Source organism: Papio anubis, chromosome X (assembly GCF_008728515.1).
Source record: "Papio anubis isolate 15944 chromosome X, Panubis1.0, whole genome shotgun sequence".
NCBI lineage: Eukaryota > Metazoa > Chordata > Mammalia > Primates > Cercopithecidae > Papio > Papio anubis.
In genome coordinates, this window is record NC_044996.1 from 95,345,430 (window position 1) to 95,366,948 (window position 21,519).

A 21,519-nucleotide genomic window follows, 5' to 3' on the forward strand; every position below is an offset into this window, starting at 1 on the left:
TCAAAAGCCATAATTATTCTGATAGGCAAAATGGTAAAGTCACTTCAGGAAAAAGAAAGGGATGTTACTTATTTAGATTATTACTCAATATTGCTCTTGATGTTTTAGCAACTCATATAAGAGACCACCACCAAATAAGTGCTATTCATATTGTAAAAGAGGTGATCAAATTATTTCTTTTTCTTATAATGTGATTGTACATTAAGAAATCACAATAGATAAAAAAAAAATACGAGAATTGAGAACTTCCAGAAAGAAGTAGTAGACAGGGTAGATGTATTTTTCCTATCCAACTCTGGAAAAAATATATAAACAAAACATAACAAGACCCACAAAGTTGAAACGAAGATGATATATTCTCTAGGGAACATGGAACCAAGGAATCAACATGGAGGTAAGTTCCCTGTGTTTTCTTTTTGCTGCGTACATCCTAGACCAGATGCTAGAGAAACTGGCAAACTGGAAACACCAAAGGGCACAGACCAAAAAAAAAAAGCCTCAATATAAATCCACTCTTTCTTCACCTGAAGAACAGACAGCCTAGTAAGGACTTTTTTTTTTTTTTTTTTAAGACAGAGTCTCACTCTTGTCATCCAGGCTGGAGTGCAGTGGCACGATCTTGGCTCACTGCAACCTCCGCCTCCCAGGTTCAAGCGATTCTCCTGCCTCAGCCTCCTGAGTAGCTGGAATTACAGGTGCGCGCCACCACGCCCGGCTAATTTTTGTATTTTTAGTAGAGACAGGGTTTTGCCATGTTGTCCAGGCTGGTCTTGAACTCGTGACCTCAGGTGATCCGACCGCCTCAGCCTCCCAAAGTGCTGGGATTACAGGTGTGAGCCACCACGCCTGGCTGACAAAGTTTTTTAAACAATAACCACTCTACTGTAGCTAAATACCAGACGAGACTACAGCTCTACCCCTACTAGCAAAGGCCAACTAGAGAGACTTCCACCCTTGCCAGCCTGTAATAAGACCTCTAGTTCCCTGACAGAATGGTAAGATGAACGGGGAGTGGGAACGTCCTAGTACCTACCCTCAGTCAGTAGAGACCATGTGGGGAGCCTAGATTTCCACCCCTAATGAGTGATAATGAGGTGCCTCTCCCCTAACAAATGGTGTGGTATCAAGAGGAAGCCTAATGAAGAGTCAGGTTTTTATCACCACCCAACAGTAACAATGATACCTATCTATCAGTGGTCTCAATGGAGGACATTTGGAGAGAAGTAATTGGGCACCCAATCTCTCCCAGAGTGGTACTGGTAAAAGCTTAATGTGGAGCTAGAACTGTCACTTAGCCCATGGTGGCAGCAAACTCCTCAACCCCAGGTATCAGTGGAATCTGAGTGTGGAACCTGGACTTCCACCTATATGTGGTAAAACAGAAGATTTAAATAAGACCCAGATCTTCATAACATAATATGCAAAATATCCAGGATTCAACTGAAAATCACTTGTCATAGTGAGAACTGTAATAATCACAACCTGAGTGACAAAAGACAATCAACACACATCAAGATGGCACAGCTATTAGAATCATCTGACGAAGATTTTTAAACAGCCATCCTAAAAATGTTTCAGTGAGCAATTGTGAACATGCTTAGAACAAGTGAAAAAAAGGATGCCTTAGCAAAGAAATTGGAAATCTCTAAAAGAAATCAGAGATACAAAGAAAAATTAATAGGAAATTTTAAAACTGAAAATTTTAGTACATGGACTTTAAAAAAGACAAACCTCAGTAGATGAACTCAACAGAAAAATAAAGATAACAGAAGAATGAATCAGGGAACTTGAAGATAGAACAATAGAAATTATTCAGTCTGAATGACAGAGAAAAATATACTGAAAAACAAAACAACAACAACAAAAAACAGTCTTAGGCACTTGTTGGACTATTACAAAAGATTTAAATATGTGTCATTGTAATCACAGAAGAGAGAGAGAAGAGGGACTGAAAAAGTGTTGAGAGATACAATGGCTGAAAATGTCCCAAATTTGGGGGTGGGGGAGACAATCCCACAGATTCAGTGATTCAAGAAGCTGAGCAACCCCCCGAGAAGATATAGTCAAAGCAACCGTTTTCAAACTTCTGAAAGCTTAAGACAGAACAAAAAATCTTGAATCCCACCAGAGCAAAATGACACCTTACCTATAGAGAATACCAAAGCAATGACAGACAGAAGCTCTCCCATTAGATACCATAGAGGCCACAATATATTTCAAGTGCTGCAAGAAAAGACTCATCAACCTGGAATTAAATACCCAATGAAAATAAAATACCCTTTAGTCATGAAGAGTAAATCAAGACATTTCCAGAAGAAAGAAAACTAAGAATTTGTTTCTAGCCTACCTATCCTACAATAATGGCCAAAGGAAGTTCTTATAAAAGAAATTAAGAATTCTAACAATTGTTCAAAGAAGGATGAACAGCATTTCTACACAATCTCATCCAGAAAATAAGAGGAAACTTCCATTAATTCTGTGAAGTCAGTCTTACCCTCATCCCGAAACCAAAGTACACGAAAGAAACTTACACATTAATATGTCTCATGAACATAGACGTAAAAGTCTTCAACAGAACGTTAGTAAATCAAATCCAGTGTTGTAGAAAATGTTATACACCATGACCAAGGGGAATTTATTCCATGTAGGTTCAGCGTTCATAAATCCAGCAATGTAATCCACTGTATCAACAGGCTAAAGAATAAAAGTCATATCATACTGATTGACAAAGAAAAAGCATTTTAGAAAATCCAACAATTCATTTTTCCTAAAAATTGTCAGCAATTCACTAATACAGAGTAACTTCCTCAAGGCTGATTTTTTAAGATACGCGCTAAACTTTCACCTAGCATCAGACTTAATGGTGAGAGACTGAATGATTTCTCCTTGCCATCAGGAACCAGGTAAGTATATCTGCACTCACCACTGCTATCAAAATAGTATTGGGTTGCTGGATCATATGACAGTTCTGTTTTTAGTTTTTTGAGGAACCTCTATACTGTTTCTAAAGTGGCTGTATTAATTTACATTCCCATAAAAAATGTATGAGTGTACCTCTTTCTCCACATCCTTGCCAACATCCATTATTTTTGTCTTTTTGGTAATAGCCGTTATTAACTGGAGTGAGATTATATCTCTTTGTGGTTTTGATTTGTATTTCTCTAATGACTAGTGATGGAGAGCATTTTGAAAATATATTCCCTTGTTCATTTGTATGCCTTTTGAGAATTATCTATTCAGGTCATTTGCCCATTTTTAAATTGGATTTTTGGGAGGTGTGTGTGTATGTTTGTTTGTGTTTTTCTATTGGGTTATTGGAGTTCCTTATATATTCTGGTTATTAAATCCCTTGTCAGTTGAATAGTTTGCAAATTATTTTCTCCCATCCTGTAGGTTTTCTTTTCACTTTGTTGATTGTTTCCTCTGCTGTGCAGAAGCTTTTTAGCTTGATGTGATCCCATTTGATCATTTTTTCTTTGTTTGGGGTGCTTTTGAAGTCTTACTAAAAAAATATTTGCCCAAACCAATCCTGGGGCACTTCCCTAATGTTTTCTTCCAGTACTTTAATAGTTACAGGTCTTATATTTAAGTCTTTAACCCATTCTGATTTGATTTTTGTATATGGTGAGAGATAGGTCCAAAAGAAAGAAAAATCAGTATATCAAAGAGATAGCTGGATTCTCGTGTTTATTGTAGCACTATTCACAATGCCAAGATGTGGAATCAACCTAAGTGTCCATCAGTGGATGAATGGATAAAGAAAATATGGTATGTATGCACAATGAAATATTATTCAGCCATAAAAATAAGGAGATCCTGTCATTTGCAGCAACATGGATGGAACTGGAGGACATTGTATTAGGTGAAATAAGCTAGACACAGAAAGACAAATATACGTATTCTCACTTATATGTGGGAGCTAAAGAAAATTTGATTTCATGGAAGTAGAGAGTAGAGTGATGATTACCAGAGACTGAGAAGTGTGGGAGATGGGGAGCCTAAAGAGGGGTTTTTTAAGGGGTACAAAAATACAGTTAGATAGTAGGAATAACACCTAGTAGTCAGTAGCACAATACAGCAACTATAGTTAACAATCATTTATCGTACATTTCAAAATAACTAGGGGAGTAGATTTGGAATGTTCCCAATACAAAGAAATGATAAACGTTTGAGGTGATGGATATCTCAGTTACCCTGATGAGATTATACAAGATCATACCCTGATGAGATCATTATATATCATATACATGTATCAAAATATCACATGTAACCCATGAATATATACAACAAATATGTATCCATAAAAATTAAAAATTAAAGGTAAATCTAAGCATGCTTCTTAAAAAACAAAACACAACGAAAAGCAAAATAATAATGGAAATTCTAACCAGCTCAGTAAAGAAAGAAAAGCAATACAGATCAGAAAGGAAGAAATAAAACTCACTATTTCCAGATGTCACGATAGTGTATGTAGAAATTCCCAAAAATCTACAAAAAAATAAAATGTCCTAGAACTAATAAGTGAGTTTAGCAGGTCACAGGGTACAAGATCAACTTACCCATATCAATTTTATTTCTATATCCTAGCAATGAGCATGTGGAAATTAAAAATAGAATACTGGGCTGGGCACAGTGGCTCACACTTGTAATCCCAGCACTTTGGGAGGCTGAGGCGGGAGCAATCACTTCAGCTCAGGAGTTCGAAACCAGCCTAGGCAACATAAGGAGACCACATCTCTACAAAAATTCAAATAATTAACTGGGCATGGTGTCACGCACCTATGGTCCCAGCTACTTGGGAGGCTGAAGTGGGAGGATTGCTTGAGCCCAAAAGTTGAAGGCTGCAGTGAGCCATGATCGCACCATTGCACTTCAGCCTCGGCAACAGAACAAGGCCCTGCCAGAAAAACAAAGAAGAAGAGAAAAAGAAAAGAATACAATGACTCAAAAAAAAAAAAAAAACCAAAAACAACAAAAAAAAAAACCACAAGGTGAAATACGTGTAAATTAACAAAACATATACAATATTTCTATACTAAAAACTAGAACATGTTAGTGAAGAAATTAAAGAAGAGCAAAATAAATGGAGAAGCACATATCGTCACATTCATGGATTGTAAGAATCAACGTAAGAAAAGATTAATTTTCCCTAAATTGATACACAGTTTAAGTGCAGTTCCTATCAAAATCCCCGCAGGATGTTTTCTAGATATAAATAAGATTATTCCAAAATATATGGAAAGACAAAAGAACCAGAATAATACATAAAATAATTTTGAGAAAGAAAGATAAAGTGGGAGAAATCATTCTATTCAATTTTAAGACTACTGACTATTGTAATCAAGACTGTGGGATTTGGTAGATGAACAGACACAGAACAATAGACTAGAACAGAGAACTCAGAAATTGCCTCACAAATATGCCAGCTGATTTTCGACAAAGGTGCAAAAACAATTCAAAGGAAGGAGGATCACCCTTTAATTACCCTGCACTGGCCTGACTGGATATCCATAGCTCTGACACCCGCTCCCCCCGCCCCCTCCCCGCTGCCAAATGAACTTCAGCCTAAACCTCACACCTAATTAAAAGTTAAACTCAAATGGATGACAGACATCAACGTAAAAATTAAAACCATAAAACTTTTAGAAGATATTGTAGGAGAAAATCGTGAGGTATACTAGGGCTTGTTGAAGAGTTCTTAGAAATGACATAAAACCCACAATCCATAAAAGGAAAAAAAAAAAAACCAATAAATTGAATTTCTTCAAAATTTCCCCTGCAAAAGTCTCTGCAAACTGGGAGAAAGTACTTGCAAACCATATATATGACAAAAGACTCGTACATAAAATATACGAACTCTCAATATTCAACAGTAAAAGAGAAAAGAAAGAAAACAATGCAATTAAGGGTAATGGGGGGCTGGAAAGGAGGTGGGGATGGTTAGTGGGTACAAAAGTACTTAGAAAGAATGGATAAGACCTACTACTTGATAGCACAATAGGATAACTATAGTTAATTGCACATTTTAAAGTAACTTATAGTGTAATTGGGTTGTTTGTAACTCAAAGGATAAATGCTTGAGGGGATGGATTCTCAATGATGTGCTTATTTTACGTTGCATTCCTGTGTCAAAACATCTCATGTACCCCATGAATATATATACTTACTATGTACCCACAGGCTTTTTTAAATTAAAAAATAGGTAAAAGGCATGAAGAGGCATTTAATCAAAGAGGATATATGGATGGCAAATAAGCACATGTAAAGATGTTCAACATCATTAGCCATTAGGGAAATGCAAATTAAAACCACAGTAAGATATTACTAAACACCTGTGGCCAAAATATACTGACACCAGCAGATGCTGGCAAGGATTTGGAGAAACTGTATCCTTCACACATTGCTGGTGGGAATGTCAAATGGTATGATCACTCTGGGAAAGTTTGGTAATTTCTTGTAAAACTAACATGCACTTACTATATGACCCAACAATTGCACTCTTGGGTACTTATCCCAGAGAAATGGGAACTACACAGATACTTGTACACAAATGTGTATAGCAGCTTCATTCACAGTAGCCCCAAACTGGAAATGACCCAGATATCTTTCAGTGGGTGAATGGTTAAACCAACTGTTGTAGCACCTCTATACCATGTAATAGTACTCAACAGTAAAATGAGAAACTCTGATACACAAGACAACTGGGATGGATCTCACAGGCATTATGCTGAGTGTGAAAAAAGCCAATCTCAAAATGTGACACATTGTATGATTACATTTTCATGACTTCTTGAAATGATAAAATTATAGAGATGGTTAGGGATGGGGGTTGTGGAGGAGGGTTGGTTGTGACTATAATGGGGTAGTATGAGGGAAACGTTTGTGGTGATGAAATAGTTCTGTGTCTTGATTGCTGTGGTGTTTGTAGAGACTTCCACATGTGATAAGGTGATAGAGAACTATATACACATTGTACCAATGTCAGTGTCTTGGTTTTGATTTTGTACTGCAGTTACATAGATGTAACCATTGGGGAAGCAGATAAAGAGTACATAGAACCTCACTGTACTATCTTCGCAATTCCCCGTGTATCTGTAATTATTTCAAAATAAAAAGTTTTAAAAGTTTTTTAAAAACAGAATTAATAAAATATTACCGAAAAGCAGTAGGGCACCAGTTATATTTCAAAAATCATGCCATAGGGCCGGGTGTGGTGGCTCACACCTATAATCCTAACACTTTGGGAGGCCGAGGTGGGTGGATCACCTGAGGTCAGGAGTTCGACACCAGCCTGGCCAACATGGTGAAACCCCATCTCTACTAAAAATAGAAAAATTATCCAGGTGCCTGTAATCCCAGCTACTCGGGAGGCTCTAGCAGGAGAATCACTTGAATCTGGGAGGCGGAGGTTGCAGTGAGCCAAGATCACGCCATTGCACTCCAGCCTGAGTGAAAGATTGAGACTCTGTCTTAAAAAAAAAAAAATCATGCCATATGTATTAGCTGGTTGGATACCATTGCTGCTGCTACTGAACATGGACCCTGGATGTTAGCCCCGCTGCTAATGCTGCCCCTAGAAACTGGATTTTCTTGTGGCTGCTGCTCCCACCACCACAGCTATGGCGATGAATTCCATCACTGCATATTTGAATCACTCCTTTGAGACAAAGTGTTAGGTCTAAGTCATAACTGTGCAGTGAAAGGGTTGACTCAGCAGGTCTGCAATGTTTAAACCCTGTGCTTTCCAAAAAAAAGGTCTTTTGCAAAGAATGCTTTGGCTCTTGACCAGCTCTTGGGAGATAATCTGTAAGCCCTTGGAGTATCTTGCCTGATCAGAGTGTCTTTGTTTACTGTGACCTTGGCCCACACTGGATAGTTTATGCTAACAGTGTGATTTGTGGTGTGAGCCTTGGGCTGAGAGATACTAGTTTAACCTCTGCATGGGCTAGAGACTGAATAAGGTCAGCCACACAGGTGCTCCCGGCCTATCTGACTGAACCCCAAAAACAACTCTGGGCACCAAGGCTTGGGTAAACTTCCTTGGTTGACAGTATGTCATACATATTAAACGCATCATTGTTGGGGGAATTAAGCACTGGTCATACAACTCCATTGGGAGAGTACAACTGGAAAGTTGTGCCTGGTCTCTCCTGAATTTTTCCCTATGCACTTTTTACTTTTGCTGATTTGAATCTGTATCCTTTCACTGTAATAAACAATAGCCATAACAATTTTTCTGAGTTATCCGAGTCCTTCTAGCAAATCATTGAATCTGAGGATGGCCTTCAGGAGCTTGCTACACTGGTAAATCCTAGATCACATTCTCTTAGCTGCCAACGGCATGTGAAGAAGTGAATATCTGGCCTTTGTGGCTTTTACAGTTGGAACTGTTACGCAAGAATATATATGACCTTACTAAAACGTTAAAAATCGAAATACGTCTGGCCCCAAGGGTTTTCAGTAAGGATCTATAAAGCTATATAAAGAACTCCTAAAAGTCAGTAAGACAGACAACCCAGATGAAACCCAGATGAAAAACAGGTAAAAGACATAAGCATATTACAAAATAAATCTAATATGTTCATTTATGTATAAAAATGTGTTCTACCACATTGCTTATCAGAAATATAAATTAAAACCATAAGGAGATACCAATAAATACACATAAGATTGGCAAAAAAAAAATGATAAAGTCTTGTAGCATATGTCTGTCTTACTCCTGGGCTTCTGGTGTCACGGAAATAAAGACAAACATTCATTATTAAAGTATAAGAATATATGTACAAGTATTTTTATTGCAATGTTGTTGTATGTGCCATGCTCCCCACAAAAATCCTGAAACTAAAATGGATTCCATCCATGGGGGAATGGTTGAATACATTGTGGTACATTCTTACCATGAAATATTATGCAGTCATTTAAAAGAACAAATCAGAGGTAGACTGTTGTCAAATAAGATAATTCAGACACATAAAAGTTCATGTAATCTTAAATTTGTAAAAATAAAACATTTTTGAGTATGGAGGGATATCAAATGGTGTTAAAAACAAGTGTTTGACAGGAGAAGGTAGAATTGAAAGAAAGTGGGAAGCAGTAAGGAAAAGAATGAAGTTTAAGGTCTGGCGTATATAACACATCATTTATGTAACAATATATATGTGTGTAAAGTATGAAAAGGTAGCACCAAATCTAAGCAATTGTCCAAGGTGATGAGATTTAGAGTGATGTTTATTTAATTTCTAAAATATTTAGGCAGTGTTTGAATGTATAGTGATTAATATGCATTATTTGTATAATGAGGAAAAATAAGTGAATTGATCACAGGAAAAATTGCCTCTCAGGTTTCTTGCTTTAGCAATGGGATGGAGAGTGATTCATTCATTTAACAAATATTTATTGAGGATATAAAAATGTGCCAGGCATGGTTCTAGGTGCTGGGGAAACAACAATGAATAAAACAAAAATCTATCTCCCTAAGAGGTTTACACTCTAAATGGGAGAGAAAAGCATAACTAGAGGAGAAACACTGTGTTGGTGGGAAGGAGGAGGTGTATGAAGGAATTGATTTGGGACCTGTTAATTTAGAGAATACTGAGAGATATCCATTTGGAGAAGTGAGGTAGGTAGTTACTATGGATCTGGAATTCACAGGGCAAGTTATAACTGAAGATACAGATATGGAAACAGCATAGAAAATTGTGTTTCCGACCTCCTTTCCTGAGTCTGATCACGTCTCACTGCAGACACTTTACAGAGGAAGTGCTGAGGAAAAACAGGCAGCTGACAGAGGAGGTTGCTATGCAACAGATTAGGAAAGTCATCCAGCCAGGCAGAACTGATGTTGGCCCTTGGGGACCAAATGCTGCAGTCCTTCCTAGCATTAGCTTCCTTTCATGTGCAGGCTTCTGGCATGAGTTGATGCCAGAACAAATGTGAACTGCACAAAGATCTGTCTTGAATTTTGGAAATGTACCAGTTTAATTTGAGTCACCTCACATCTGTATTTAATTTTCTGCCTTTTTGAGTTTCTCCAGTTATCCTGGAAGCATAGCAGCGTGTGTGTTCTTGGGTAGGACCCACTTGCTGTGCATTCCACTTTGCACATTGAGAAACCGGGCTCAGAGAATTGAGTGACCTGAGCGGGCTCACACAGCTGGAGACAGACAGGCTGGGCACTCCATCCCTGGAATTCTGAAGCCCAGCCCAGTTTCTCTCCGTAAGACCACAGCTGCCCCAGACCCCAGCCCTGAAAGGAACCAGGGCTTGCCATGGCTCAGACACACAGGTCTGATTGTCCTGGCTGCTCCAGTGGGCACCAGAAGGCCTCAGGGACAGTGTGATTGTATCCCTGATAAGGAAGAGGCCTGACGTTCTGAGCACAGAGTGGACCCCAAGGAGCAATTTCCACACCTGGATGGACCCACATAGGGCAGGGGGGAGGGTGGGGGCCTCTGCTTGTGTCCTCCTGAATGCAGAGCATGAGCTTGGGCCTCCTAGAACACAAACTTTGCTTGTTTAGGACAAATGGGGTGCCGTGGTCTGTTGCTCTAATGGAGGAGGGAGGGGTACCCTTAGTCCCCAGGGCAGCATGAGCAGAACGTGGGTTTTGGAGTCAGGAAGACCCAGACCCAAATTTTGCATTTTGTTTTCTGGCTCTGTGGCCTTGTCTAGTTTATGCAATGTATATGTGCCTCATCTTCCTGATCTGTAAAATGAGGGTGCTGACATTCACCTCCCAGGGCTGCTGTGACGGGAAGACAAGCCCCAGCACAAATCCTGCTGTGATGTACAAGCTGTGCCCTTCCCTCCTTTCCTCCCCCAACACACACAAATGAGTCCATCACCGGAGCTGCATAAAGAACAGGGAAGAAACTAACGTTCTTTCTGCGTCTGGGAGCTTGTGGGGGCGGGCAGGGAGTGGGGGAGAAATCATGGAGTCACGTGGCAGCCACAGACTTACTACTACTACTTGGTTAGCTCCAATAGTGTATCCTCTCAGGCCATTCCGTTTCCTCAGCGGAGGTCTAACACTTGTTGCAATTAGAGACCCCACACAGAGACCTAAGCGTGCTGGGCAAGGGGGTGGAGATGCAAGCCGACCTGACAGGAGGGGCCTTGAGTAGGGGAGGGACGGAATAGAGACGCATTGCGGAAAAGGTAGGGGGCCGGTGTGTGGGGCAAGGGGTGTGACCAAGAGGCACAGCGCATCTGTTGGGGGAGGGGGCGTAGAGGAAGGGGAGGTGCTGTTGTATAGTGTCGACCTGGTTGGTGGTGGGGTGGTGTGTTGGCAAAGGGGGCGGGGCCGCCTTCCAGCGCACATGCGCATCATGGTCTCCAGGACGAAGCTTTTGTTGGGAAAGCAGGCGGGACTGACTTTGGCTCTTCAGTGTTTGCGCATGCGCGTAACGTCCTGAGGCGGTGGGTGGTATATTAGGCGAAGAGGCGGGGTCGCCCAAGCTGCCGCGCTGGCATTTTCTCCTGGACAAGGAGAGAGTGCGGCTGCTGAGAGCCGAGCCCAGCAATCCCGATCCTCTGAGTCGTGAAGAAGGGAGGCAGCGAGGGGGTTGGGGTTGGGGCCTGAGGCAAGGTGAGAATTAGCCCCCAGACAGGGCATCTGCCCCCTGGTGCGGGCCCCCATTTTTGTTTTATCCCGATCCCTTCACCCTGGATTCTGAATCCCTTTCCACCCCCCAAGCCCCAATTCACATGCCCCTCCCGATCCTTCCTGATTCAAAACCCCTGTCCGATCCCTCCCATCGTTCGAAATCCTCAGATTCCTTGACCTCGATCTGTACTGTTAGATGATTCCTCCTGACTCAAAACCTCCATGCAACTTCCCAAATGCGAATCCCAACCCAACCGCACCCCTCCCCCGCGAATTCAGAACTCATCTGCTTCCCAAACCCCGATTTGAAGCATCTCCCTGTCAGTAGCTTCTCGGGGTTCAGAACCTGCATCTGGACGCCCATTCACTTTTCCCGCTCCGATCCGTTCCTCCTCACATTCACCTTATCCGCCCGCACAATCAGACCACAGTCATCCCCCTCCCAATTCGGTCCTTCGTATTTGCCCTCTGTAGTATAACGGCCTGCCCCTCTCCCACAGCCCCCAGGCTCCGCTCTTGCCAGAGGGACAGGAGCCATGGCTCAGAAAATGGACTGTGGTGCGGGCCTCCTCGGCTTCCAGGTGAGATCTCCACTCCCCACCCCAGCATTTCCCCAGCCGACAGTCACCCCTCCCCGCGGGCCTCTTTGGTTTCCCAAACGCCGGGATCCGGTTTGGCCCTCTTTAGTGACTAGACTCCGTGGGCCTTTCGAATTCTCATCGTTTATCGAAGGGGGGGAGGGGCGTCTCTTTTCAGCCATCAGTCCCTGCTCAGAGAGAGGGGAGACCCTGTTAGTAGTCAGGGCAATCTGCCCAGAGAATGCGGGGTGGGTAAGGAACCATTTTTTTTTTCCAGAGTCCTGACGCTTGTAGAGCAGTCTGTCACCCCCTCCCCCAGCCTCCTGCCTCCACCCTCCCTCTCTCTGCATTCCCCACTCTGTGCGACCCCCCTTATTCTCAACTCCGCGATCCTCCTCCTGTCCTGAGCTGCTGCTGCACGCCTCTCAGAGCGTCCCTGGCTCCTGTTCCTGCCCACTCTCTGCACACCTCCCCACCCCTCATTTTGCCCCTGCCCTACTCCATCCCTGCCACATGTTTAGTACCCGCCCCGCCCCCTATCACCCCTTGCGGGCCCCCTAGATCTCTGCCTCAGCCCCCCTGTTTTTGCACCCACCACCCGCCTGCAGCTCCCCTGTTGCGCTGCCACCCGGGCTCCCTATTCCCACCCCACCTCCTGCCTCAGAGGCCCAGAGATTTAATTTTTCCCCTCCTGTGTTTGCAGGCTGAGGCCTCTGTAGAAGACAGCGCCTTGCTTATGCAGACCTTGATGGAGGCCATCCAGATCTCAGAGGCTCCACCTACTAACCAGGCCACTGCAGCTGCTAGTCCCCAGAGTTCACAGCCCCCAACTGCCAATGAGATGGCTGACATTCAGGTTTCAGCAGCTGCCGCTAGGCCTAAGTCAGCCTTTAAAGTCCAGAATGCCACCACAAAAGGCCCAAATGGTGTCTATGATTTCTCTCAGGCTCATAATGCCAAGGACGTGCCCAACACGCAGCCCAAGGCAGCCGTTAAGTCCCAAAATGCCACCCCAAAGGGTCCAAATGCTGCCTATGATTTTTCCCAGGCAGCAACCACTGGTGAGTTAGCTGCTAACAAGTCTGAGATGGCCTTTAAGGCCCAGAATGCCACTACTAAAGTGGGCCCAAATGCCACCTACAATTTCTCTCAGTCTCTCAATGCCAATGACCTGGCCAACAGCAGGCCTAAGACCCCCTTCAAGGCTTGGAATGATACCACTAAGTCCCCAACAGCTGATACCCAGACCCAGAATGTAAATCAGGCCAAAATGGCCACTTCCCAGGCTGACATAGAGACCGACCCAGGTATCTCTGAATCTGACGGTGCAACTGCACAGACATCAGCAGATGGTTCCCAGGCTCAGAATCTGGAGTCCCGGACAATAATTCGGGGCAAGAGGACCCGCAAGGTGAGATCCCTGCTAGCTTCACTTTGCTTTGGGGCTCTCTCCTTTCTTCTCTGAGGGTGTTCGTTTGTTCAAAACAATGTATGTAACTGTATTCAGCTAGGCTATAGGCCATTTGAAGAGAATGTTTATTCCTGTCCTCCGGGTGTTCACAAACTGATGGGGAGATAATACATGGGCACAAATAATATATACAACCTGTATGTAATTCAGTTTACATTGTGTTAGTAACTACCGTGTGTTAAGCCTTGAGCTAGGCACATTCACACAGGTTGTCTCATAAAATCTTAAAGGCACCTCCTACCAGGTAGGGATCATAGTCCCAATTTTACAGAGAAGGAAATTAAGTGGCAGAGAAGTGAAGTGACTTGAGTGATTTGTTCAGGGTGGTACAGACAGAGCCAGTGGTGGACATAGGAAGAGGAGAAGCCTCAGTCCCCATCTTTGGTTTGTTCCTGACCTGGTTCGGAGATGAAACTCCTGCCTGGAAGACAGTGAAAGACAAATCCAGGACTCAGGGTGACCAATGGCTAGTGGGTCAGGCTGTCACTACAGGTGAGGGTTTAGAGGGCATTCCTGGAATAGATAAGGTAAGGACACAGAACCCACTGGTGATTCTGAACTTTTCTTCTCTCTGATGATACAGATTAATAACTTGAATGTTGAAGAGAACAGCAGTGGGGATCAGAGGCGGGCCCCACTGGCTGCAGGGACCTGGAGGTCTGCACCAGTTCCAGTGACCACTCAGAACCCACCTGGCGCACCCCCCAACGTGCTCTGGCAGACGCCGTTGGCTTGGCAGAACCCCTCAGGCTGGCAAAACCAGACAGCCAGGCAGACCCCACCAGCACGTCAGAGCCCTCCAGCTAGGCAGACCCCACCAGCCTGGCAGAACCCAGTTGCTTGGCAGAACCCAGTGATCTGGCCAAACCCAGTAATCTGGCAGAACCCAGTGATCTGGCCAAACCCCATTGTCTGGCCTGGCCCTGTTGTCTGGCCGAATCCACTGGCCTGGCAGAATCCACCTGGATGGCAGACCCCACCTGGATGGCAGACCCCACCAGGCTGGCAGGGTCCTCCAGACTGGCAAGGTCCTCCTGACTGGCCGCTACCACCCGACTGGCCACTGCCACCCGATTGGCCACTTCCCACTGACTGGCCACTACCACCTGACTGGATCCCCGCTGATTGGCCAATTCCACCTGATTGGCAGAACCTGCGCCCCTCGCCTAACCTGCGCCCTTCCCCCAATTCGCGTGCCTCACAGAACCCGGGTGCTGCACAGCCCCGAGATGTGGCCCTTCTTCAGGAAAGAGTAAGAGCTGTAACTCCCCAGTCACTTTTCCCCTCTCTTGCTCTTTTCTTTGTCACCCTCTCATCTATAATTCAACCAAGATTTTTTGTAAATATCTTATAAGTTTAATGATTTCCTTTTTCCCTCCCAGGCAAATAAGTTGGTCAAGTATTTGATGCTTAAGGACTACACAAAGGTGCCCATCAAGCGCTCAGGTAGGCATCCGTGTCCCCTCCCCAAGCTCTACCCTTCCCTTCACTCCATGCTCTGTTGGTGTTCTTCTGCTTGTATGACCCTTCCCCTTCTGTCCCCTCCTTTCCATGGTTGGCTCTTTTCACCCTTGAGGACCTTGACTGTGCTACCCACAGCAGGGCTGGCAAAGGGACTGCTGCTCTGTGGCCTCCGCTTGGCTCAGATGGCTCCCTCCTCTCTCCTACAGAAATGCTGAGAGATATCATCCGTGAATACACTGATGTTTATCCAGAAATCATTGAACGTGCATGCTTTGTCCTAGAGAAGGTGAGAAGGCAGCCCTGGGGGACAGGAATAATGGGGAAAGTTGATTTAAAAGATTCATGGGGTTCCTATTGGGAGTTTAGGGCAAGTCTCAGGGAGGTGAGTGTCTGCCTATGGGTAGCTTATGCTAGATGTTGTAATTTCATGGTCTGTTTTCTTGTCCCTGTAGAAATTTGGGATTCAGCTGAAAGAAATTGACAAAGAAGAACACCTGTATATTCTCATCAGTACCCCCGAGTCCCTGGCTGGCATACTGGGAACGTAAGATGGGAAAGAAAGTGGAACATGGCCTTTCTCAGTGGTGCTTTTTTTCCAGGAGTTTCACATAGATCAGGGTCCAGGGTTCAGGGTCACATAGCAGGTCATGGGCAGAGCTGGGGTATAATTCTCCCCTAGCTGAGGAATATTGGGGAGGCTAGATGGGTAAGCTGGTTGGGGTCTCTCATGCAAATGGCTGCTGAAAATACATTCTTTCTATATTCCCTTAGGACCAAAGACACACCCAAGCTCGGTCTCCTCTTGGTGATTCTGGGTGTCATCTTCATGAATGGCAACCGTGCCAGTGAGGGTGAGTGACTGGACCTGCAGCTGGGGGTTGGCCACAGCCTGATTTCCATGCTTATTTTCCGTCCCTTGTCTCCCCTTGCCTCCCATTGCAGCTGTCCTCTGGGAGGCACTACGCAAGATGGGACTGCGTCCTGGGTATGATTGGGCTCTCTCATCTCTTACCCGTTTGTACCATCCTTTGGCAACAGTGGATGGTCCCAGGATTGCATTAACCTGGGGGTCTGGAGGGTTTGGTTTGGGGATGTTCAGAGCCCAAAGATGTAACCTGGTTGGATGGGGGAACAGTTCTGAACTCTCTGCCTCTTTTCTCATCTCTGACCTCTGTTCTGGAAAGCTCTTTGGGCATAGTAATAGCCTCTGATTGTGGATTTCCTTTTTTTACCTTCAGGGTGAGACATCCCCTCCTTGGAGATCTAAGGAAACTTCTCACCTACGAGTTTGTAAAGCAAAAGTAAGTGATGCCTAAGGGGCTTTTCCTGCTCCCTATGATTCTGCCTGTGTGCTGGTCAGCTTTAGAAAGCCCTTCCTGGACAGGTACAATGGCTCACGCCTGTAATCCCAGCACTTTGGGAGGCTCAGGTGGGCAGATCCCTTGAGCCCAGGAATTCAAGACCAGCCTGGGAAACATGACGAAACCCCATCTCTACAAAAAATACAAAAATTAGCCAGGCGTGGTGACATGCACCTGTAGTCCCAGCTACTTGGGAGGCTGAGGTAGGGGAGAATCATCTGAGCCCAGGAAGTTGAGGCTGCAGTGAGTTGTGATTATGCCAACTGCACTCCAACCTGGGCAACAGAGCGAGACCCTGTCTCAAAAAAATAAAATAAAATAAAGCCCTTCTCAAGCTCATTTCTTACACTGTACCTGTGCATATGTGTTTCTGTGCGTACAGAAACGTGTGTCCTCAGGAGTATTTATTGCATATACTCCTCGTGATTAGATTCTTTCTTTTCTTTTCTTTCCTTTTCTCTTCTCTTCTCTTCTCTTTTCTCTTCTCTTCTCTTCTCTTCTTCTTTTCTTCGAGATGGAGTTTCACTCTTGTTGCCCAGGCTGGAGTTCAATGGCATGATCTTGGCTCACTGCAACCTCTGCCTCCTGGGTTCAAGCGATTCTCCTGCTTCAGCCTCCCGAGTAGCTGGGATTACAGCCATGCACCACCACGCCCAGCTAATTTTGTCTTCTTAGTAGAGATGGAGTTTCTGCATGTTAGACCGGTCTCGAACTCCCGACCTCAAGTGATGCTCCTGCCTTGGCCTCCAAAAGTGCTGGGATTAAGGCGTGGGCCACTGTACCCGGCGAATTCTTTTGTTTGCTTTTTTCGAGACTGAGTCTCACTCTATTGCCCATGCTGGAGTGCAGTGGCGCAATCTTGGCTCGCTTGAACTTCCACCTCCTAGGTTCAAGCAATTCTTGTGCCTCAGCCTCCTGAGTAACTGGGACTTCAGGTGCCTGCCACCATGCCCGGCTGTTTTTGTATTTTTAGTAGAGATGGGACTTCACCATGTTGGCCAGGCTGGTCTCAAACTCCTGACCTCAAGCAATTCACCCACCTCTGCCTCCGAAAGTGCTGGGGTTACAGGTGTGAGCCACCATGTCCAGCCAGAATTCTTCTAATTTTTCTACTTTTCTAAGTAGTTGTCTTGCAAGTGAAGCCCATCCACCATCCCCACAGTAGACATTCCCAAGGCTGGGCCAGGCTGACACTTTTGCACTACACTGTAATCATTTCAATGGACTTCTGTGGCTCACTGACAAGATTACAAGAATCTGGAGCTAGAGCTGAGGCAGAAGGAGTGAAATGAAATGTTGTCCTTTCTGTGACCCTATACAAGCGTCGCCTGCAGCTCTAAGTGAGTGCTTAGTGTTCTGGTGCAGGAATTCAAGGCTTGATGATTAAGGGGTAAATACCCTGATGGTGTTCAGGAATGAGCCCGAGGGGGAGTTGCTATTTGAAATCTGATGTTAAAAAATGTAGGATTATTTTTCATTACTGGACTACCATTCTGCCCGGGTAGGTAGACACAAAGACTGTTTTGCTCTTTCAGATACCTGGACTACAGACGAGTGCCCAACAGCAACCCCCCAGAGTATGAGTTCCTCTGGGGCCTCCGTTCCTACCATGAGACTAGCAAGATGAAAGTGCTGAGATTCATTGCAGAGGTAATGTGCCAACCAGCATTGATAGGTCAAGGGATGAAGTATCGCTGGCTGGGAAAGGTCCAGGGTAGGAATGAGATCCTAGGTATGGCACGTGGTAGGTGCTGCATTGCTGGTGGTATTTGTTGTTGTTGTTAGGTAAACTTAACATGCATTAGGTGCTAACATATGTTAATATATTAGCTAATACAATTATGAGTTTTTTTTTTTTTTTTAGGTTTTTAAAGTATTTTTATTTTTTCCCAACTTTACTAAAGTATAATTGACAAAAATTGTATATATTTATGGTGTACAATGTAATTTTTAAGTATTTTGTTTTGTTTTATTTATTTATTTTCTCCTGAGATGGAGTTTTGCTGTGTTGCCCAGCCTAGAGTGCAGTGGCGCGATTTTGGCTCACTGAAACCTCTGCCTCCCGGGTTCAAGCGATTCTTGTGCCTCAGCCTCCCAAGTATCTGAGATTACAGGCACGTGCCACCACCATGCCTGGCTAAATTTTTATTTTTCTATTAGAGACAGGGTTTTGCCATGTTAGCCAGGCTGGTCTCGATCTCCTGACCTCAAGTGATCTGCCTGCCTCAGCCTCCCGAAGTGTTGGGGTTACAGGCGTGAACCACTGTACCCAGCACATTCATTTATTTTTAATTGACTAATAAAAAGTATATATATTTATAGGGCACAGTATGATGTTTTGATAATACATGTCATGTACATTGCGGAATGATTACATCAAGCTAGTTAACTCTCCATAGCTTCATATACTTGACATTTTTTTTTTTGTGATGAGAACATTTAAAATGTACTCTTTTAGCAATTTTAAATAAACAACATATTATTATTAACTATAGTCATCATGCTATATGGTCAATCTCCAGAATATACTCTTCCTATCTAACTGAAATTTTGTACCTTTTAACCAATATTTCCCCATCCCTCCTGACCCCAGGCCCTGGAAACTATCATTCTACTCTCTGTTTCTATGAGTTAGACCTTTTTAGATTCCATGTATAAGTGAAGTCATGCAGTATTTGTCTTTCTGTGTCTGACTTACTTCACTTAGCATAATGTCATCCAGCATCATCCATGTTGTTGCAAATGGCAGAATTTCCTTCTTTTTAAAGGCTGAATAGTATTCCACTGTGTGTGTGTGTATCACATTTTCCTTATCCATTCATCCATTGATGGACACGTAGGTTGATTCCGTATCTTGGCTATTGTAAATAGATTTTGTTTTGTTTTCTATTCCTCATCTCAGGTTCAGAAAAGAGACCCTCGTGACTGGACTGCACAGTTCATGGAGGCTGCAGATGAGGCCTTGGATGCTCTGGATGCTGCTGCAGCTGAGGCCGAAGCCCGGGCTGAAGCAAGAACCCGCATGGGAATTGGAGATGAGGCTGTGTCTGGGCCCTGGAGCTGGGATGATATTGAGTTTGAGCTGCTGACCTGGGATGAGGAAGGAGATTTTGGAGATCCCTGGTCCAGAATTCCATTTACCTTCTGGGCCAGATACCACCAGAACGCCCGCTCCAGATTTCCTCAGACCTTTGCTGGTCCCATTATTGGTCCTGGTGGTACAGCCAGTGCCAACTTTGCTGCCAACTTTGGTGCCATTGGTTTCTTCTGGGTTGAGTGAGATGTTGGGTAGGTACATCACTTTGGATTGGGCAGTTAGGGTCTCTGGGGGATATAGGGTCCATGGGATTGTATTTATGTGCATGAGCTAGGGGTCTTAGGAAACTCATTGTAGGGAGGTGAGGAAAGTATGGGGCAGCACTCTTTGGTGTGTATATTCCTTATTATTTGATATATATCATTGATGTTTTTACTTTTTTTTCTTATGTTCACAGATATTGCTATCAATCGCAATAGTCTTTCCCCTGTGTGAGGCTGAAGCCTCAGATTCCTTCTAAACACAGCTATCTAGAGAGCCACATCCTGTTGACTGAAAGTGGCATGCAAGATAAATTTATTTGCTGTTCCTTGTCTACTGCTTTTTTTCCCCTTGTGTGCTGTCAAGTTTTGGTATCAGAAATAAACATTGAAATTGCAAAGTGAATTAGATGTGCTCTCTGCTTCTTTTTTTCCCTATATTTGGGGAGCGAGCAACATGTTTATGTGGGAGAGACAGGACCTCGGCTCTAGTTTGAAGGGGGTAGATCAGCTTTCAGCAGGTGGAAATATGGGAAGATCCAGCTACTGGATTGGGATACAAAGGCAGTATCAATGAACACGAGACCCAAGAACTTGTATAGTTTATTCAATAAATATCACTTAAGTGATTCTCATGTGACAGATATGCTGCTAGGTGTCCTGGAGTGACATTGCGAGAATTGCATAGTGAGAGAGGGTATAGGTGCTCAGACAGTTGCACTTAAGAACACAGCGGAGGTGGAACTCCAGGTGATGATAAAGTCCAGAGAGTAGGTAGTTGAAAGGGACAGAAGGTGACTATTCTGGAGATAAGGGGTCCACGGCCTGTGATTCTAGGGTGTTGGTTATACAACCCATGTGGAAAGTGAAATAACTCCAGGAGGGCAGCAGGAGTAGGAGCAGAGAACACTATGAGTTAGATGCCAGAGTCTCCTCTGTGAGAAGGAAGATATACCCCTAGTCACATTGCTCATAAAGGGATGGGCTCACGGGCATTCCTCCCCATCTCTGGAAATGCTGCCCTGGAGCCTGTCCCTCTAGGAGACCCTCACAATCTTCCCGCTTGCACAAGACCGGGGCTGCCTCATCAAGACAGGATCATATGGACAGTGAAGGAGGCTTCACAATGCCCTCTTCTCTCCTACAGGGAGAAAGAGAAGCCTTTGTTACCTCAAGAACAAGAATTACAAAGTAAGACAAAGCTCCATGTTCAGCCTTTGACTGTGACTGTGAGCAGGAACTTGGCTTGAGCTGCCGAGTTCCATGCTGGAAGCTAGGCTCTCCCACTGAGGACAAAATTAGGCCTAGGCCATAACTTCCTTAGGTGCTTGGTGGTATCCGGACATGTGAACAAGGGCAGAGACAGGAGCTCCTGGGGCAGAAAAAGGAGCAAAGGCAATTTGGCCTCCTGGGAAGGGTTTGGTAGTGGGCAGGGACGGTGTCCACTGCTTCCTTAAGTTCCTGAGTGATGTCCACATTCTGAGGAGAGAGCCCAGGATAAATAGGAAGGAGACAGCAGTGCAGGGCCCCAGTGCCTCCCCTGCCTCTTGTCCTCATTGCCAGGCTCCCCTCTTTCAGCCAGGCCTGGATCCTGACCCTCAGGTAGGCCTGGGGGAAATCTTAGCCTGAGGCCTTTTTGGCAGGGATTGCGCCAGCCCTGCATCTCCATGATGAGATCTGGGCTGTAGTTCCTGCATTTCTGGATGGTGGTTTTTCCACCTTTTGATGCAAAACAGCCAGACT

General features: G+C 44.3%; 1 protein-coding gene across 2 annotated transcripts in view; it reads left to right on the forward strand.

Annotated features, from left to right (window-relative positions):
* The window catches only part of MAGED1 (MAGE family member D1), a 107,807-nt gene extending 87,625 nt beyond the window's left edge, over positions 1 to 20,182 (forward strand). Inside the window, exons 1-13 of one of the 2 annotated variants that reach the window (XM_003917728.4) lie at positions 11,420 to 11,587; positions 12,106 to 12,186; positions 12,887 to 13,594; positions 14,238 to 14,906; positions 15,037 to 15,100; positions 15,325 to 15,404; positions 15,571 to 15,662; positions 15,890 to 15,969; positions 16,061 to 16,103; positions 16,357 to 16,419; positions 18,015 to 18,129; positions 19,382 to 19,767; positions 19,974 to 20,182. In XM_003917728.4, coding sequence (XP_003917777.1) covers positions 12,142 to 12,186; positions 12,887 to 13,594; positions 14,238 to 14,906; positions 15,037 to 15,100; positions 15,325 to 15,404; positions 15,571 to 15,662; positions 15,890 to 15,969; positions 16,061 to 16,103; positions 16,357 to 16,419; positions 18,015 to 18,129; positions 19,382 to 19,759 — 2,337 coding nt within the window. In that variant the 5' untranslated portion in view covers positions 11,420 to 11,587; positions 12,106 to 12,141 and the 3' untranslated portion in view covers positions 19,760 to 19,767; positions 19,974 to 20,182. Of the gene's footprint in view, positions 1 to 11,419; positions 11,588 to 12,105; positions 12,187 to 12,886; positions 13,595 to 14,237; positions 14,907 to 15,036; positions 15,101 to 15,324; positions 15,405 to 15,570; positions 15,663 to 15,889; positions 15,970 to 16,060; positions 16,104 to 16,356; positions 16,420 to 18,014; positions 18,130 to 19,381; positions 19,768 to 19,973 lie in introns of those variants that run through there. The other variant, XM_003917729.3, reaches the window with a different exon arrangement.
* The last annotated feature ends 1,337 nt before the right edge of the window (positions 20,183 to 21,519 follow it).